Here is a 15,646-nt window from a genome sequence, read left to right on the forward strand (position 1 = left end):
CGCTTTTAATCCAAAGCGACTTACAAGTGCATAGGTTCTACCACAAGTCAAAGCATCACATCCAGAACTAGGAAAATACACCTGGACTGCTGTTCTAAACATATAGTCGTCATCATAAGTGGAAATTTTTTTATTTTTTTTTATTTTTATTTTTTTTAGACAGGGATAGGGGTATCAGAAGGGGGGGGCGGGGTAAATCAGGAGGGAGGACTAAGGTAGAGTTTGAAGAGGTGTGTTTTGAGTCTGCGTCGAAATAGGGGGAGGGATTCTGCTGTCCTGACAGTGGTAGGCAAGTCATTCCACCACTGAGGAACCAGAACGGAAAACAGGCGTGAACGTGCAGCTCGACCGCCAGGTGCCCGTAGAGAGGGAACCGTAAGGCGACCAGAGCAGGCAGACCGGAGTGGTCTAGCTGGGGAGTAGGGAGTGATCAGGGATTGTATGTAATGTGGGGCAGTCCCCTTAGCAGCCTGAAATGCCAACACTAGGGCCTTGAATCGGATGCGTGCGGCAATAGGAAGCCAGTGGAGGCCAATGAGAAGCGGGGTGACATGAGCCGACCTGGGCTGACTGGTGATCAAGCGGGCTGCAGCATTCTGGACCAGCTGGAGGGGCTTGATGGCGCACGCTGGGAGACCGGCTAGGAGGGAGTTGCAGTAATCCAGGCGGGAAATGACGAGCGCCTGGACTAGGAGCTGGGTGGCTTTCTCCGTCAGGAGATGACGGATGCGGCGTATATTATACAGAAAGAACCTGCAGGTTCTGGCAGTGGAGGATACTTGTGGAGCCAGGGAGAGGCAGTTATCAAGAGTCACCCCAAGATTCTTTGCCGTACGGGAGGAGGAAACTACAAAGTCCTCCACAGTCAGTGAGAGGTCGATTGACGGAGAGGACTTAGCAGGGATGTAGAGAAGCTCAGTTTTGGCAAGGTTGAGCTTCAGGTGATGGGAAGTCATCCACGCAGAGATATCAGCCAAGCAGGCAGAGATCTGTGTGGTGATTTGGGTGTCGGGGGGGAAGGAAATGAAGAGTTGGGTGTCATCAGCGTAGGAGTGATAAGAGAAGCCGTGGGAAGAGATAACAGAACCAAGGGACATGGTGTATAGCGAGAAGAGGAGAGGCCCAAGAACCGAGCCCTGCGGGACTCCAGTTCGTAGGGGTTGAGGGTCGGAGAGTGCGCCCCTCCAAGTCACCTGGTAGGAGCGACCAGAGAGGTAGGAGGAAAACCAAGCGAGTGCAGAACCTGTGACACCCATCCCAGACAGCGATGAGAGCAGAATCTCATGGTTGACTGTATCGAAGGCGGCTGACAGGTCGAGGAAGATGAGGACAGAGGAGAGGGATTTTGCTTTAGCAGAGTGGAGTGCCTCAGTGACCGCGAGCAGGGCGGTTTCAGTGGAGTGGCCACTCTTGAAGCCAGACTGGTTGGGGTCATGGAGATTGTTGTGGAGAAGATAAGTGGACAGTTGGGAGCAGACCGCCCGTTCCAGGGTTTTAGCGAGAAAGGGAAGAAGAGAGACAGGCCGGTAGTTGTTCAGGGCAGAGGGATCAAGAGTAGGTTTTTTGAGGAGGGGAGTGACTCTGGCCCTCTTCAGGGAAGAGGGCATGGTGCCGGAAGAGAGGGAGGTGTTGATTAGAGAGGAGAGAAAAGGGAGAATGTCCTCAGATATAGATTGTAGGAGGGGAGAGGGGATGGGGTCAAGAGGACAGGTGGTCGGGCGGTGGGAAGTAAGGAGTTTCAGTGTGTCGGCGTCAGAGAGGGGAGAAAAGGAGGTTAGGGAGTTGGGGAGGGTAGGCGGGTCAGCAGGGGTGGAGGGTTGGGAGAAGGAATTGCGAATAGCATCGACCTTCTTTTCAAAGAAGGAGACAAAGTCATCAGGTGTGAGTGATGAGGGGGGTGGGGGGGGAGGGGGGGCCAGAAGAGAGGAGAAAGTTGAAAACAGTTTGCGGGGATTAGAGGCGGCCGCGTTAATTTTCGAGTGAAAGAAGGAAGATTTAGCTAGAGAGACAGAGGAATGGAAAGATGATAAGAGGGCATGGAAGGAAGCTATATCACTGGGGAGACAGGACCTTTTCCATTTTCTCTCCGCCGCCCGCAGTTCGGTTCGGACAGCTCGTAGAGCATCAGAAAGCCAAGGACTGGGGGGGGAGGCCCGAGCTAGTTTGGTGGTGAGGGGACACAGAGAGTCAAAGGAAGATGAGAGGGAGGACATGAGAGTTGTAGCCGCATCATTGGTAGACAGTCGAGAGAAAGACTCCGCAGATGGAAGGGAGGAGAGGATTGTAGATGAGAGGGTGGAGGAAGACAGGTGGCGTAGGTTCCGTCAACAGGTGACAGTGGATGGTGGGAGAGATGGATGGGTGTTAGAGGAGAGTGGAAGAGAGAAAGAGATGAAGGAGTGGTTACGAGCCATCTGGTTCCTGTATAATCAAAGTGAGAGCTGTGTCCGCATCCTAGGCACAAAGTCAAGCACGTTTCCAGTGGGTGTTGGACTCCACCAAGGTTGCCCCTTGTCACGGGTCCTGTTTGTGATATTCATGGACAGGATCTCAAGGTGCAGCCAAGGTGAGGAGAGTGTCCGGTTTGGTGACCTCAGAATTGCGTCTCTGCTTTTTGCGGATGACATGGTTCTGCTGGCTTCATCGGACCATGACCTTCAGCACGCACTGGAGCAGTTTGCAGCCAAGTGTGAAGCGGCCAGGATGAGAGTCAGCACCTCCAAGTCCGAGGCCATTGTTCTCTTAAGGAAAACGGTGGATTGCTCCCTCCAGGTTGGGAATGAGTCATTGCCCCAAGTGAAGGAGTTATCGGGGTCTTGTTCACGAGTGAGGGTAGAAGAGTGCGAGAGATCGACAGGCGGATCGATGCGGCATCAGCAGTAATGCGGGCGTTGCACCGAACCGTCGTGGTGAAGAGGGAGCTGAGCCGGAAGGCGAAGCTCTCGATTTACCGGTCGATCTACGTCCCAACCCTTACCTATGGTCATGAGTTTTGGGTAGGGACCGAAAGAACGAGATCGCCTATACAAGCGGCCGAAATTAGCTTCCTCCTTAGGGTGGCCAAGCTCAGCCTTAGAGATAGGGTGAGGAACTTGGACATCCGGAGGGAGCTCGGAGTAGAGCCGCTGCTCCTTCACATCGAAAGTGGTGGAACGTGAGGTGGTTCGGGCATCTGATTAGGATGCCTCCCAGGCGCCTCCCTTTGGAGGATTTCCGGGCTCGTCCAACTGGGTGGAGACCCCGAGGTAGACCCAGAACCCGCTGGAGAGATTATATATCTCTCCTGGCCTGGGAGCGCCTCGGGATCCCCCAGGAGGAGCTGGAATGCGTTGCTGGGGAAAGGGACGCCTGGAATACCCAGCTTAGCCTGCTGCCACCGCGACCCGACTCCGGATAAGCGGGTGACAATGGATGGATGGATAGATGATTCTGATTCTGGAAAAAAAAAAAGTCTTTGTGAAATTGTTGCCTCCTGTTTCTCAGTGCACAGTTTAGTGGTTTTGGCAAGCCATTGTCTACCCGTTTTGATCCAAGCCTGTTTATTGACCAGAGTTTATTGACTTCTGTTTTGTTCACCATTGCCTGCCTGTACCATGACTTTGCCTGTTGTCTTTGTGCTTTTGCCCCGCGGAGCGGACTTCGGTCTTGACTCTTGCGCTGTCATCGACCACGAGCCTGCCTGCCATCCGCCTGTACTCCTGCCCCGCTGACAGCTTTCCTAGCTACTGGACTTTTTGCATGGTGTACGGCAGTGTACTTTGGTTGTTGGCTGGATTTCACGTGTATGAACTTTGCTTGTTTTTCGACTACACTCATGGCACATTCCCTGAATAAAGCCCTGACGGGACTTTATTACATCTCTGTTGTCTGAGTCGTGCATTTTGGGAACAACCCCTCACGCACCCGTCGCACATGGCACATAATTGTCCATCTATCCTCTGAAACAATGAATAAATTGGTCGCAAACTGGTAGGAAATTGCGAAATTGTTCATTTCACTTCAATCATTTGTTTCACCTGTTTCACTTCCTGATTGTTTCCCCACCTGATTCCCATTCCCTCTCATTACCTGTGTTATTTAAAGCCATTTGTTTATTCCATTCTTTCCAGCGTTTTCTGATTGATACCCGTTACGACCTGTTTCATACCTGACCTCCGAGTTTAGCTTATTCCTTCTGTCTGATTTCCATCCGTAGTTTTTGACCCGTTTCTGTTTCTCGACTTTTGTTTCTGGTTTGTGTTTCTGTTTGATTATCCCGTTTGTTTTCGACCCATTGCCTGTGACCGCTACAATTCTTTGGATTACCATTGATACATCCGTTTGCTGGAAATGTGACCTATTACCTGGACTATCTATCATGAGCTGCTTGATCCCTGCTGTATCTGTTTGCTGGCTTTTGAACCTCGCCTGTCTGACCTGCTATCTGGTAATAGAGACTTTTATTACAAAGAAACCTCCATCTGAGTCTCGCATCTGGTTTGCCTGTTCTGAGTGGCTCTTAAAAGGAGAACAAACAGAGTCAAATTCTGGCTGCAAGTCAGACTTGCCCTTGACTATGTTTGTATCCAGCTGTGTCGTTTCTGGATTTTCATTTTATTACTTATTAGTTATACATTTTCAGGAAAAATAAATATGAAATGTCACATGTCCAGTGGTCAACCAAACTGAGCACTGTGTTGTTCAAAACACTACATCATTTTTGATTGCTTTCACACAAAATGCTAACGTAAAGTACATTTCTGCGAAATAGTAAACCCAAATATCAGTAATTGACACAAAAATCAATTGATTACGTCCCTCATCAAAATGGATTTTACCATTTCTTATTTGAATGCCATCACTCGCACTTGTGGCTGGATGAAAAATGGAGGGAGAAGAGCAAGGACGTCTGGCAAGTGGTGGTCGTGCGAGAGGAAGGCAAGAGGCGCGGGAAGGCAAAGAATTTTGAATGACCTACGGCTACAATTGTGGACCATGTACTTAACCATGGCCTAACCATTGCCGAGGCTGGTCAGAGGGTCCAGCCCAATCTCTGGCGACACTCAGTGGCCTCAATAATCCGGACATTTAGGATTGAAAACAGGTACGTGATCATGCTACATATTTCTTTACATATACGCCTGTTAAATTTGAGAATTTACATTACATTTAATTTGTTTATCAATTCTTACTGTATTGTTTGCATTTATAGAACTGAAACACTACCCCATGCTGGGGGAAGAAGAAATGTTTTCACACCTGAACAGGAAAATGAAATGGTCAACATGGTGAGGGTAAATAATGCCATTAGACTCAGAGAAATTCAGAGTGCTGTGATGGAAGATAATGGCATATTTGGGAACTTCAACACACTGAGCCTTTCCACAATAGAACGGGTGTTGAGGAGAAACCCATTATCACTTTTGAAAAGAATAGTGACCGGGTGGAGAATCTCAGGCACCAGTAGGTACAGGTAAGGCCTCATGAATGTACTCTACTGTAATGTCTTACTATTGTACAGTAACGTTCCATAAATACCTTCTTTTTATAATATATAACCAACATTTTGGATGTACTGTAGGTACATTTTGTGTACTTTACTGGACTCAAGTAGCATGGTTTTCTAAACTATATGTTTTTGTATTTTTGCAGAGAGTAATGGAGTTGGAGGTGAATGAAACACATTTGTATATGTTGATGAGGCAGGCTTCAGTTTAACAAAAGTTAGACAACGTGGCAGAAATCGTATAGGTCAGAAAATGGTGTCATTTCCCACATCCCCCTCGTTGGGCCCTACAACACCCAGCGTCTCCTGGCTTTCTTGGAGGTCCTTTATGCCAGTCTCATTGCTGAGGATGAGAGGGGGTTGGTGAGGGCTGACTTGCCAGTGTATGTAGTCATTTGGGACAATGTCAGCTTTCACCGATCTGTTCTCATCAGGGAGTGGTTTGATGCCCATCCAAGGATGGCAATTCTGTTCCTCCCACCCTATTCACCGTTCCTCAATCCAATTGAGGAATTATTTTCAGCATGGAGATGGAAAGTGTATGACCGCCAGCCTCATACCCAGATGTCCTTGCTAGAAGCCATGGATGCTGGGTGTAAGGACATCACACCGGAAGCTTGCAGGGGATGTCAGTGGCATATATTTCCAACGTTGCATGGCAAGGGAAAATATCAGCTGCTGTGATGTTGATGAACAGTTGTGGCCCAGCAGAGGAGTGAGTGGATGGGCAGCAAAAAGCTGGAGGAAATGTCTTAAATTTGTTTTATTCTTTTTGTTTTACAGATTACAGCTTGACCACCTCCAATTTACAGTGCTGTATCATTGTTTTGCTTTACTGTAAACGCTTGCATTTGTCTTGGTTTTACTATAGTACAGATATTTTGTCAAACTTGTGAATAAATATTTTTGTTGAGAATAATTTTGTGTGGCATAATCTCTCGACTGCAACACTATTTACCGAGTGAAGGTAAAGGAACATGCATTCTGGGTCAATTTGACGCAGATACTTAGTATATTGTTTGCCTTTGTGTATGGAAATAATAATGAAAATAAAATAAAATATATAAGTAAAGCGTTTTTGCACTTCATACTGCTTATGTTCTGGATTCAGCACATTAAACGAGGGCACAGAAATTATAATCAAATGTTCAGTTGCCTGACAATTGTATTGCACTTTATTCTGACTAGAATGATAAAGTATGAAAATATGCTATCAATTTTATACATGAATAATTACATAATACTCACATGGCCTTCCTGCAGTTCCTGACTACTGGTACCAATCTCTGATGGCCTGCTGCTGATGTGGTGTAGGTCTGAGAGTCAAACTCATCCAGGATCTCCTCTGACATCAGTAACACAAAGGCCAGAGCTGAACATTGGTGTGGTTCCAGCTTTTTATCAGAAAGCTTTCCTGATCTCAGGGAATTCTGGATTTCCTCCACTAGAGAGTTGTCATTCAGTTCATTGAGACAGTGGAACAGATTGATGGTCCTCTCTGCTGAAGATACAGATTTGATGTTTGTCTTAATGCAATGGACTGTTTTCTCAATGCTCTCTGATCTGCTTTCTGTCTGTGTATGGTGGTCTGGTACAGGGGATCTGCTTCCTGTCTGTGCCCATTTTCTCTTAAAAAGTTTTGTTATCTTCCTCCATCTTCCTCCATCAGATCTTCTTTCTGTCTGTGTATGGTGGTCTGGTACAGGGGATCTGTTTCCTGTCTGTGTCAGTAGTCCTCCTAAGAGGGTCTTAATGGAGTCCAGAGAGAGGCCGAGAAGGAATCGGAGGAAAAGGTCCAGGTGTCCATTCTCACTCCATAAGGCCTGATACACTGCAGTCTCATGTAACTCAGACAGCTGCACTCTGTCACGGTGAGGTTTTGATTCTTCTGCTCTGAGCACATTTCTCTTCTCATGTACACATGAATGAAACACAAACAAAGCAGCCAGATACTCCTGAATGCTCAGATGCACAAAGCAGTAGACCTTCTCCTGATCCAACCCACGCTCCTCTTTAAAGATCTCTGTGCACACCCCAGAGTACACTGAAGCTTCACTGACATCAATGCCACTGTCTCTCAGGTCCTCTTCATAGAATATCAGATTGCCCTTTTCCAGCTGTACAAAAGCCAGCTGCCCCAGTTTCAGGATGATTTCTGTATCTGATGCTGACGTCTTTGGGTTTGTTTCATCAGAGCCACGATACTTCAGATTCTTCACATTAGTCTGAATGAGCAGGAAGTGTGTGTACATTTCAGTCAGAGTTTTGGGCAGATCTCCACTATCTACTTTACCCAACATTGTCTCCAGAACAGTAGCAGAAATCCAGCAGAAGACTGGTATGTGACACATGATGTAGAGACTCCTGGATGACTGTATGTGTGAGATAATTCTGCTTGCCTGGCTCTGAGCTCTGATTCTCTTTCTGAAGTACTCCTCCTTCTGCAGTTCATTGAACCCTCGTACCTCTGTCACCTGGTGGATGCACTCAGGAGGGATCTGATTGGTTGCTGCAGGTCGGGAGGTGATCCAGAGGAGAGCAGAGGGAAGCAGATTCCCCTTAATGAGGTTGGTCAGCAGCACATCCACTGATGATGACTCTGTTATATCACAGCAGATCTCATTGCTTTGGAAATGTAGAGGAAGTCGACACTCATCCAGGCCATCGAAGATAAACACAATGTTCACTTCATCACCTTCAACACTTTGGATCTCTTTCAGTTGTGGAAAGTAGTGCTGCAGAAGTTGCATCAGACTGAATGCTCTTTCCTTCTTCAGATTCAGATCTCGGAAAGGAAGAGTGAACATGAAATCAACATCCTGATTGGCTTTTCCTTCTGCCCAATCCAGAATGAACTTCTGCACAGAGACAGTTTTCCCAATGCCAGCGATGCCCTTTGTAAGCACAGTTCTGATGCGTTTCTCTTGTCCAGGTAAAGGCTTAAAGATGTCATTGCAGAGGATTGGAGTCTCCTGGGTGGTTTGTCTCTTGGATGCCATCTCAATCTGTCTGACCTCGTGCTCATTATTCACCCCCTCACTTCCCCCCTCTGTGATGTAGAGCTCTGTATAGATCTCATTGAGGAGGGTCGAGTGGCCCTGCGTTGCTGAACCTTCAAATATGCATTCAAACTTCTTCTTCAGATGAGTTTTCAGTTCCTGCTGGGCTCTTTTAATGGATTCATCTGAAGAGAGGAAATATACATGTAGGAAATATACATATATATATATATATATATATATATATATATAAATAAAATATAATTATGTTTAAAATAAGATTAACATTTCCCATTCAATAACAGATTAAAAAGAAAAAGCTTGTGCAGTTAGTTTTCACAGTGTTTTACTCACATCACAATGTTACATACCTTTAACAGTGTAACACACACCTCTCACAGTATTACAGACCTCTCAATGATAATCAATCACAAATAATATAATACATAATAGCAAAAAGTACATACTGTTGCACTTATACGATAAACATGAAAACATGAAAACTGACAATGGTTTCAATTGTCCTTTTCCATGTAATTTCTCAGGTTTGTGCTGTGGATCCTTGTGGTAAATACCGTCTTCAAAGGTTACATTGTCATTTAAAAATCTATTCTGCCCTGAATATGAACTCAGGGTCTGTCTGATGGGACAGTGCTTTAGTTATGAGACAGTGCTTTAGTCACTGCACAAACTCAGGACAGTCTGTCTGATGGCAGAGTGCTTTAGTTACTGCACAAACTCAAGGCAGTCTGTCTGATGGGACAGTGCTTTAGTTACTGACTTTTGAGCAGAAAGTCCTTGCATTGAATCCCCTTCAGATACATTTAATCTTCCGTGCATTTGCTGGCCCTTGTAATGACTACTTGAGGCTATAATTTCACTTAAATGCCTTTGTGAACATGTTGTTCATGGTGTTTTCTAGATACAAGATTATCAAGGTAAAGCATTATCATGAGTGTGTGAATTCTATAAATCAGAACATTGCACTGGGAGATCTGTTTGCTAAACTCATGCCAGTACTCTAATGGACACACAGTAGCAATGAGAGAAAACTTACTGTGCTGCTCTTTCTCCAGTGAGTCAGCAAGATCCTTCTGCTTCATGTTCCTCAGGATGTGGAGTGTGATCTTCAGAGACCTCTCACTGCCACAGGTCTCCAGCATCTTCTCAACAATGTACAGGACCTCAGGATCCTCCTGCTCTCTCTCACTGCATTCTGAGTAATCATGGCTTTGATGACACTTGAAGGATTCCTTCATCTTCATGAACTTCTCCAGCACAGAAGGTTCTTCAGACAGAGTCTTAAAGCATTCTGGGCAGTCCTGATTCAGATGACTCTGAAACAGTTTAAACTTTCCATTCCTCTTCAGCTCCACCAGAGTGTGCAGGAGAGACTGAAATAAACACATGAAGAGGTGTGCTGTATCAGTGTGAAATAAACACATGAAGAGGTGTGCTGTATCAGTGTGTGAAATAAACACACGAAGAGGTGTGCTGTATCAGTGTGTGAAATAAACACATGATGAGGTGTGCTGTATCAGTGTGTAATGAACGCTCAATGCACCACAACCATTGCCTTGTGTGTCATATGCTTTTGATGACCAGAAAAGGGACAGATAATTTAAGACAACAAACGCGCAGAAGTGCCAAACGCTCATATTTGAAGTGCAGCTTTTGTTCCTGTTTGAAGGCTTTGTAGAGATATGAAGTATGATAAATCATTCCTTTGCTAAGAATAGAATTGCTCTGTGCAATGCATTCAGTAAATGCTCATGGTGAACTGAATGCTTCTCGTTTAAAAGGCTCTGTTTGGAGGCTTACTCTGTGTTTGAGACCAGCAAAAGGAGTCTGAAACACACTTGCATGCAAAACAGGAAAATCGTCAGCCTTGTAGTTTCGCCGTTCTGGGACCTATATATACATGAAAAATCTTTTGGTAAGTTAAATGAGCTATTCCAACGAATCCTGAAAATGTCATAAAAATCTGTTTAATAGTGAAAATATTAGCATTTTCATAAGGTTTTTTTTTTCCTTCTACAATCTTTTTAAAGCGTTTTACAGTTTCAGACAAATCAGCCTTTTCTAAAAAAAAAGGTTTTCATGTGCTACAGTTGTGATTAAAATTTCTCCGAACGAGGCCGCGTTGAAAATGAATCGTGAAAAGTTAGCTTGTCTGTTAGCCAGTGAACTCTACAATGTAAGACAAGGCGCAACTGCGAGCCACGCGCCTCACGGAACATACATTGCCAGAGCGATACCGAGTCAACAAAATGGCAGAATGAGAGTGACGTCAATCAGCAAAGACTTTGTGTCATTTAGCTTGTGTGTAGTTCAAAGGCTTACTTTGCGATCTCGATAGGCTACAACAAAACGAGACCTGGTCCATATCATTGTTTTCTCGTCGCTTGTATAACATTACATAACCATGCTGAAAAAGACACCTTGAGCTAGGTTTTGAAACAGCTGGTTGACCAGTTAGACCAGCTCCATTGGCTAGTCCCAGAATCCCAATGTGTCTGATCTCAACACTGTGTACTGTAACAGTTTTATGTTCTTGGCTATTGTCGGTTGCATCTCAACATACTTACGCTAATGCAGAAACATTTCTGTATACATGAGTGAAGCCTATGCCATATGGTGCTTCATATGTCAGTTATCGCGACTGTTCGCATTGTAAACAATTATTTCCCACTGTAACATCTGTAACTCATGTATTGGTAATAAATACGTGGCTCTCATCAGAGAACACAGCCAGCTGCCCTTTCCTCTGCCTTCTCTTTTTCCCCACACACCCAGATCCTCTGGCAGAGGAGGTGGCACAGGTCTCCTAATCTCATCCTCATGGAGATCTTGTGTCTTCTCCTCATCCTTCTCCTCTTTTGAATTTCATGCAGTTTCTGTTACTTTCCTGTGCAAACTCTTTATTATTGTTGTTTATTTTCCCCCGGGTCCTCTGGGGAGCTTCTTGGATGAGATGGACATCCTCCTTAGCTCCTCACCAGTCAATGGCACTCCCCTGATCCTCCTGGGTGACTTCAGCCTCAACTCAGAGTCCACCCAGTCTACCTTTCTCTCCAGTCTACCAAAACAGCTCTCCCACCATCCACTGTCACCTGTCGGTGGAACCTACGCCACCTGTCTACCTCCACCCTCTCATCTACAATCCTCTTCTCCCTACCATCCACAGAGTCTTTCTCTTGACTGTCTTCCGACGATGCTGCTACAACCCTCATGTCCTCCCTCTCATCTTCCTTTGACTCTCTGTGTCCCCACACAAGCTCAGGCCTCGCCCCCAGTCCTTGGCTTTCTGATGCTCTATGAGCTGTCTGAACCAAACTGCGGGCAGCGGAGAGAAAATGGAAAAGGTCCTGTCTCCCCAGTGATATAGCTTCCTTCCATGCCCTGCTATCATTTTTCCATTCCTCTGTCTCTCTAGCTAAATCTTCCTTCTTTCATTCGAAAATTTACGCGGTCGCCTCTTATCCCCGCAAACTGTTTTCAACCTTCTCCTCCCTTCTGGCCCCCCCTCCCCCCCACCTCCCTCATCACTCACACCTGGTGACTTTGTCTCCTTCTTCCCCTCACAGACGGTTGATGACATTCGCAATTCCTTCTCCCTACCCTGTAGTTTCCTCCTACCATACGGCAAAGAATCTTGGGGCGACTCTTGATAACTGCCTCACCCTGGCTCCACAAGTATCCACCACTGTATCCTCCTCCTCTACAATATATGCCGTATCCGTCATCTCCTAATGGAGAAAGCCACCCAGCTCCTAGTCCAGGCGCTCGTCATTTCCCGCCTGGATTACTGCAACTCCCTCCTAGCCGGTCTCTCAGCTTGTGCCATCAACCCCCTCCAGCTGGTCCAGAATGCTGCAGCCCGCCTGATCACCGGTCAGCCCAGGTCGGCTCATGTCATCCCGCTCCTAATTGGCTTCCAATGGCTTCCTATTGCTGCACGCATTCCGATTCAAGGCCCTAGGGTTGGCATTTCAGGCTGCTAAGGGGACTGCCCCACCTTACATACAATCCTTAATCACTCCCTACTTCTTAGCTAGACCACTCCGGTCTGCCAGCTCTGGTCGCCTCATGGTTCCCTCTCTATGTGCACCACGCGGACCGCTACATCAGTTTCCTCCTGCAAAGCTCACCAACGAACAACAGCAACAAACTTTTACACACGGAAAAGGAACCAGCGGACACATTTTTCTAGAACCGAACGGACAAGACGACAACGCGCAGCCCACGGGAACATCCCAGCTCTGCGCACCTCTCCGGGACATTATTCACCGCACCATCGCAGCTCCTACAAGGACAGCACGTCTTTTGGATTCAGCATGCGTATGGACTCAGTAAGACTCAACAACAAACATTCATAGCCAGTGTTTAGCTTAGTTTTGACTGATATTGTGAATGTGTTTTTCTATTTGTCTGTGTTACCGTTTGAATGTATTTTTGTTAGCCACATATATACCTGAATTGATTCGCCGTCTTTCGCGTATGTAATTAGAGTAAAACTAAGCAAGTGGTCTCTTTCCCCAGCTAACACTAATACTCCCACTTTTACCTTTCCTTTGTTCAAAGGACACACGCGCTCGCGCGCGCACACGCTCACATACCCAACTAACTTGCCCTACTAACTTCCCGTTAGTTTATCTGTTCTGTGTTTGTACGTTTGTTTAATAAATATATTTTATTAAACCCGGTGTCTGTTTTGAGAGCCGAGTTAAAGCAGTCTTTCGAAGAACTTCCAACCTTCAGGTTATCGGTATGTTTAATCATTAATATTGGTTGTTTTAGTTATTAATTAAAATACTACTCGTAATTTTATGAGACTGATTACTTTTTGCAGTTATACTGCTGCATAACATTAATTAGCTCCCCGGTTTCGTAGAGAGTAAAATCCCTATGTGATGCTTTAACTTGTGGAATAATCTATGCACTTGTAAATCGCTTTGGATTAAAAGCGTCTGCCAAATGACAAAAATGTAAAATGTAAATGTAAATATGCCATTTGGAAACTGTTGGTTGAATAAAGTCATCCATGCATGAATTACGTAAGCTACTTAAATAACTAACTGCCCTGCTTGTTAACAGTCACGCTGGTTTTGTTTTTTCTACAACCAGTAGAGGGTCGCAGCCCCCCTGCGACCCTGTTCAGGATAAGCGGGTTCAGATAATGGATGGATGGATGGACAACTGTAGCAACAACAGGCTAACAAGTGCTTGAATTTTCAAGCTGACCCGTTTTCAGGTCCCCTTGCAAAAAGGATTTCGATAAATTGGGTATTCCTGGTTAAATAAAGGTAGAAAAAATAAAAGAATTGCCTAAATAAAGAAAACCAAGGGGGAGTTGTCTTATGAGATGCTATAGGAGTGAATTACATTGATGCATTCTAATCGCTTCATTATGTGCATCACAGAATGAAAAAAACAAGCCTGAGCTCAAATGGCAAATTCCATTACGAAAGTAAAACACGGTTATCCTGTGTCCGTTTTTATTTCCAAGTTTGTTTTGGTAGGCGTACAGTATGTTGTAGCCCATGCTATCTTTTACGAGCACCTGACCTTAACAGGGGAAGGTGCACTGGTTATCAGTAGCCTATTCTGTTCACTGGGGACATCAAAAACCATCTCCAGAACTGACAAGTATGAGAAAGTTCTGAAATCTGTATTGTCGCACGTATAGGCTACCTTGTCTCTCAGCATTTGCCAGGTGTGGATTGTTAAAATGTCCTATATTCTGCAATCCACATAGGCTAAACTATGTAGCTGCCTATTCGTAGCCCAATTAGCAGCAATGAAAGAAAATGTGGTATCACATCATTTGAATCTAGATTGCGAACGCGTTGGATCACATTACTACAGGGAAAAGCCATCTTAAAACCATTTTAGTGCTGCAGCAACGTCAGGGACACTTGGTAAAATGGACTGGTGATTGACGAACAGAGTTTGATACCGCTACACCAGTGACTGCAATAAAAGACATAAACCCACTTCCCTGCTTTAAATTACCAAATTTGTTTGTTGCATATGACCCACAGAAACAAACTGACATTTCACAATCTGGGTAGGATGATATGCATGATAATAACGACACAAACATTTGGCTAAATATTTTTTCATGGGGAATTCAAGTTGCAACCCTGCCATTTCCCCTTTCTAGATTTTGTGGGTTGGGTTTTCAAAGTAGCCTATGTGGGTGTGAGCATGATGATGTCACCCCGAAATTTGTAAAGACTTCTGCTGAAAGATACGTTGTACAATATGCTGGGGGAGTGGAGGAGGGCAGGGTTTTAGCCATTTCATTCCTTTATGAAAAATGGGACAGTGTGGAGGTGGGTGGCAGTGGAGTTAAGGAGTAGGCACTTTCCGGCTAATGGGACCCAGTCGTTGTCATGACAGGCCATTTCTGACCGCTTTCAGGATGGCAGTTAGCGCCGCTAACATTAGCTATTGATAGCTAACTATCTTGTTAGTTACTAGTCGCTAGCGATACAACTGTACAAAGCTATAATTAAGATAGTCAGCTTAAATAAATGTATTGTAGCGACCCAGGAGGACATGCAGGATATGGACAGTGTGTGGGGGTCTTAATGGGTATTGAATGGGGGTAGGAATGTCCTCGGTTCAGTTCTTGTACTCCCCGCCCGCTCTAGGTGGCCAACCAAGTTCTGTCTGGCAAGCTCATATGGCCGAGGGCAGCTCTGTGATTGGCAGTTATTTTGTATTAAGCGAGTCTGCATCTTCTGTGCTCAAATTAACAGATACTAGCTGAGTCTGAGAGCTGTCAGATGAACCCCGTTTATTGTTTTGGACACCCCCCCCCAACCCAGTTTAGTGTGTTAAATTAAGGGCAATAAACCTTGCCGTTTTTTCGGTTTGAACATTCCACATGCCTTCTTTTTAGCCGATGCTAGCTACGGGTGAACCCGCATTGCCACTGTTAAACATATTTGACAATATGAGAGCAAAGTCATGTTGAATAGCCTATGCATCATTATTAGAGCGTGCCTGCGTGCACTGTTTAAAAGGGATGGTATTATGAGCATGCGCAAAGGGGAAAAATAAATGGTCAGCGAGTGTTCCTAGACCAAAAGAAAAAAAGATGCCGGTCTGTTGGTTTTTCTCCGTGAATAACAAGGTGAGCTAACTAACCACT

At 45.3% G+C, this 15,646-nt stretch overlaps 1 protein-coding gene across 1 annotated transcript in view; it reads right to left on the bottom strand.

Moving 5' to 3' along the window:
* Window positions 1-15,646, bottom strand: part of LOC133140507 (NACHT, LRR and PYD domains-containing protein 3-like) — a gene marked incomplete at its 5' end in the record, with an annotated part of 65,258 nt that overhangs the window by 28,663 nt on the left and 20,949 nt on the right. Inside the window, 3 exons of the mRNA XM_061260509.1 lie at window positions 6,734-7,059; window positions 7,189-8,669; window positions 9,542-9,878. Coding sequence (XP_061116493.1) covers window positions 6,734-7,059; window positions 7,189-8,669; window positions 9,542-9,878 — 2,144 coding nt within the window. The remainder of the gene's footprint in view (window positions 1-6,733; window positions 7,060-7,188; window positions 8,670-9,541; window positions 9,879-15,646) is intronic.

Source organism: Conger conger, chromosome 11 (assembly GCF_963514075.1).
Source record: "Conger conger chromosome 11, fConCon1.1, whole genome shotgun sequence".
Lineage (NCBI taxonomy): Eukaryota > Metazoa > Chordata > Actinopteri > Anguilliformes > Congridae > Conger > Conger conger.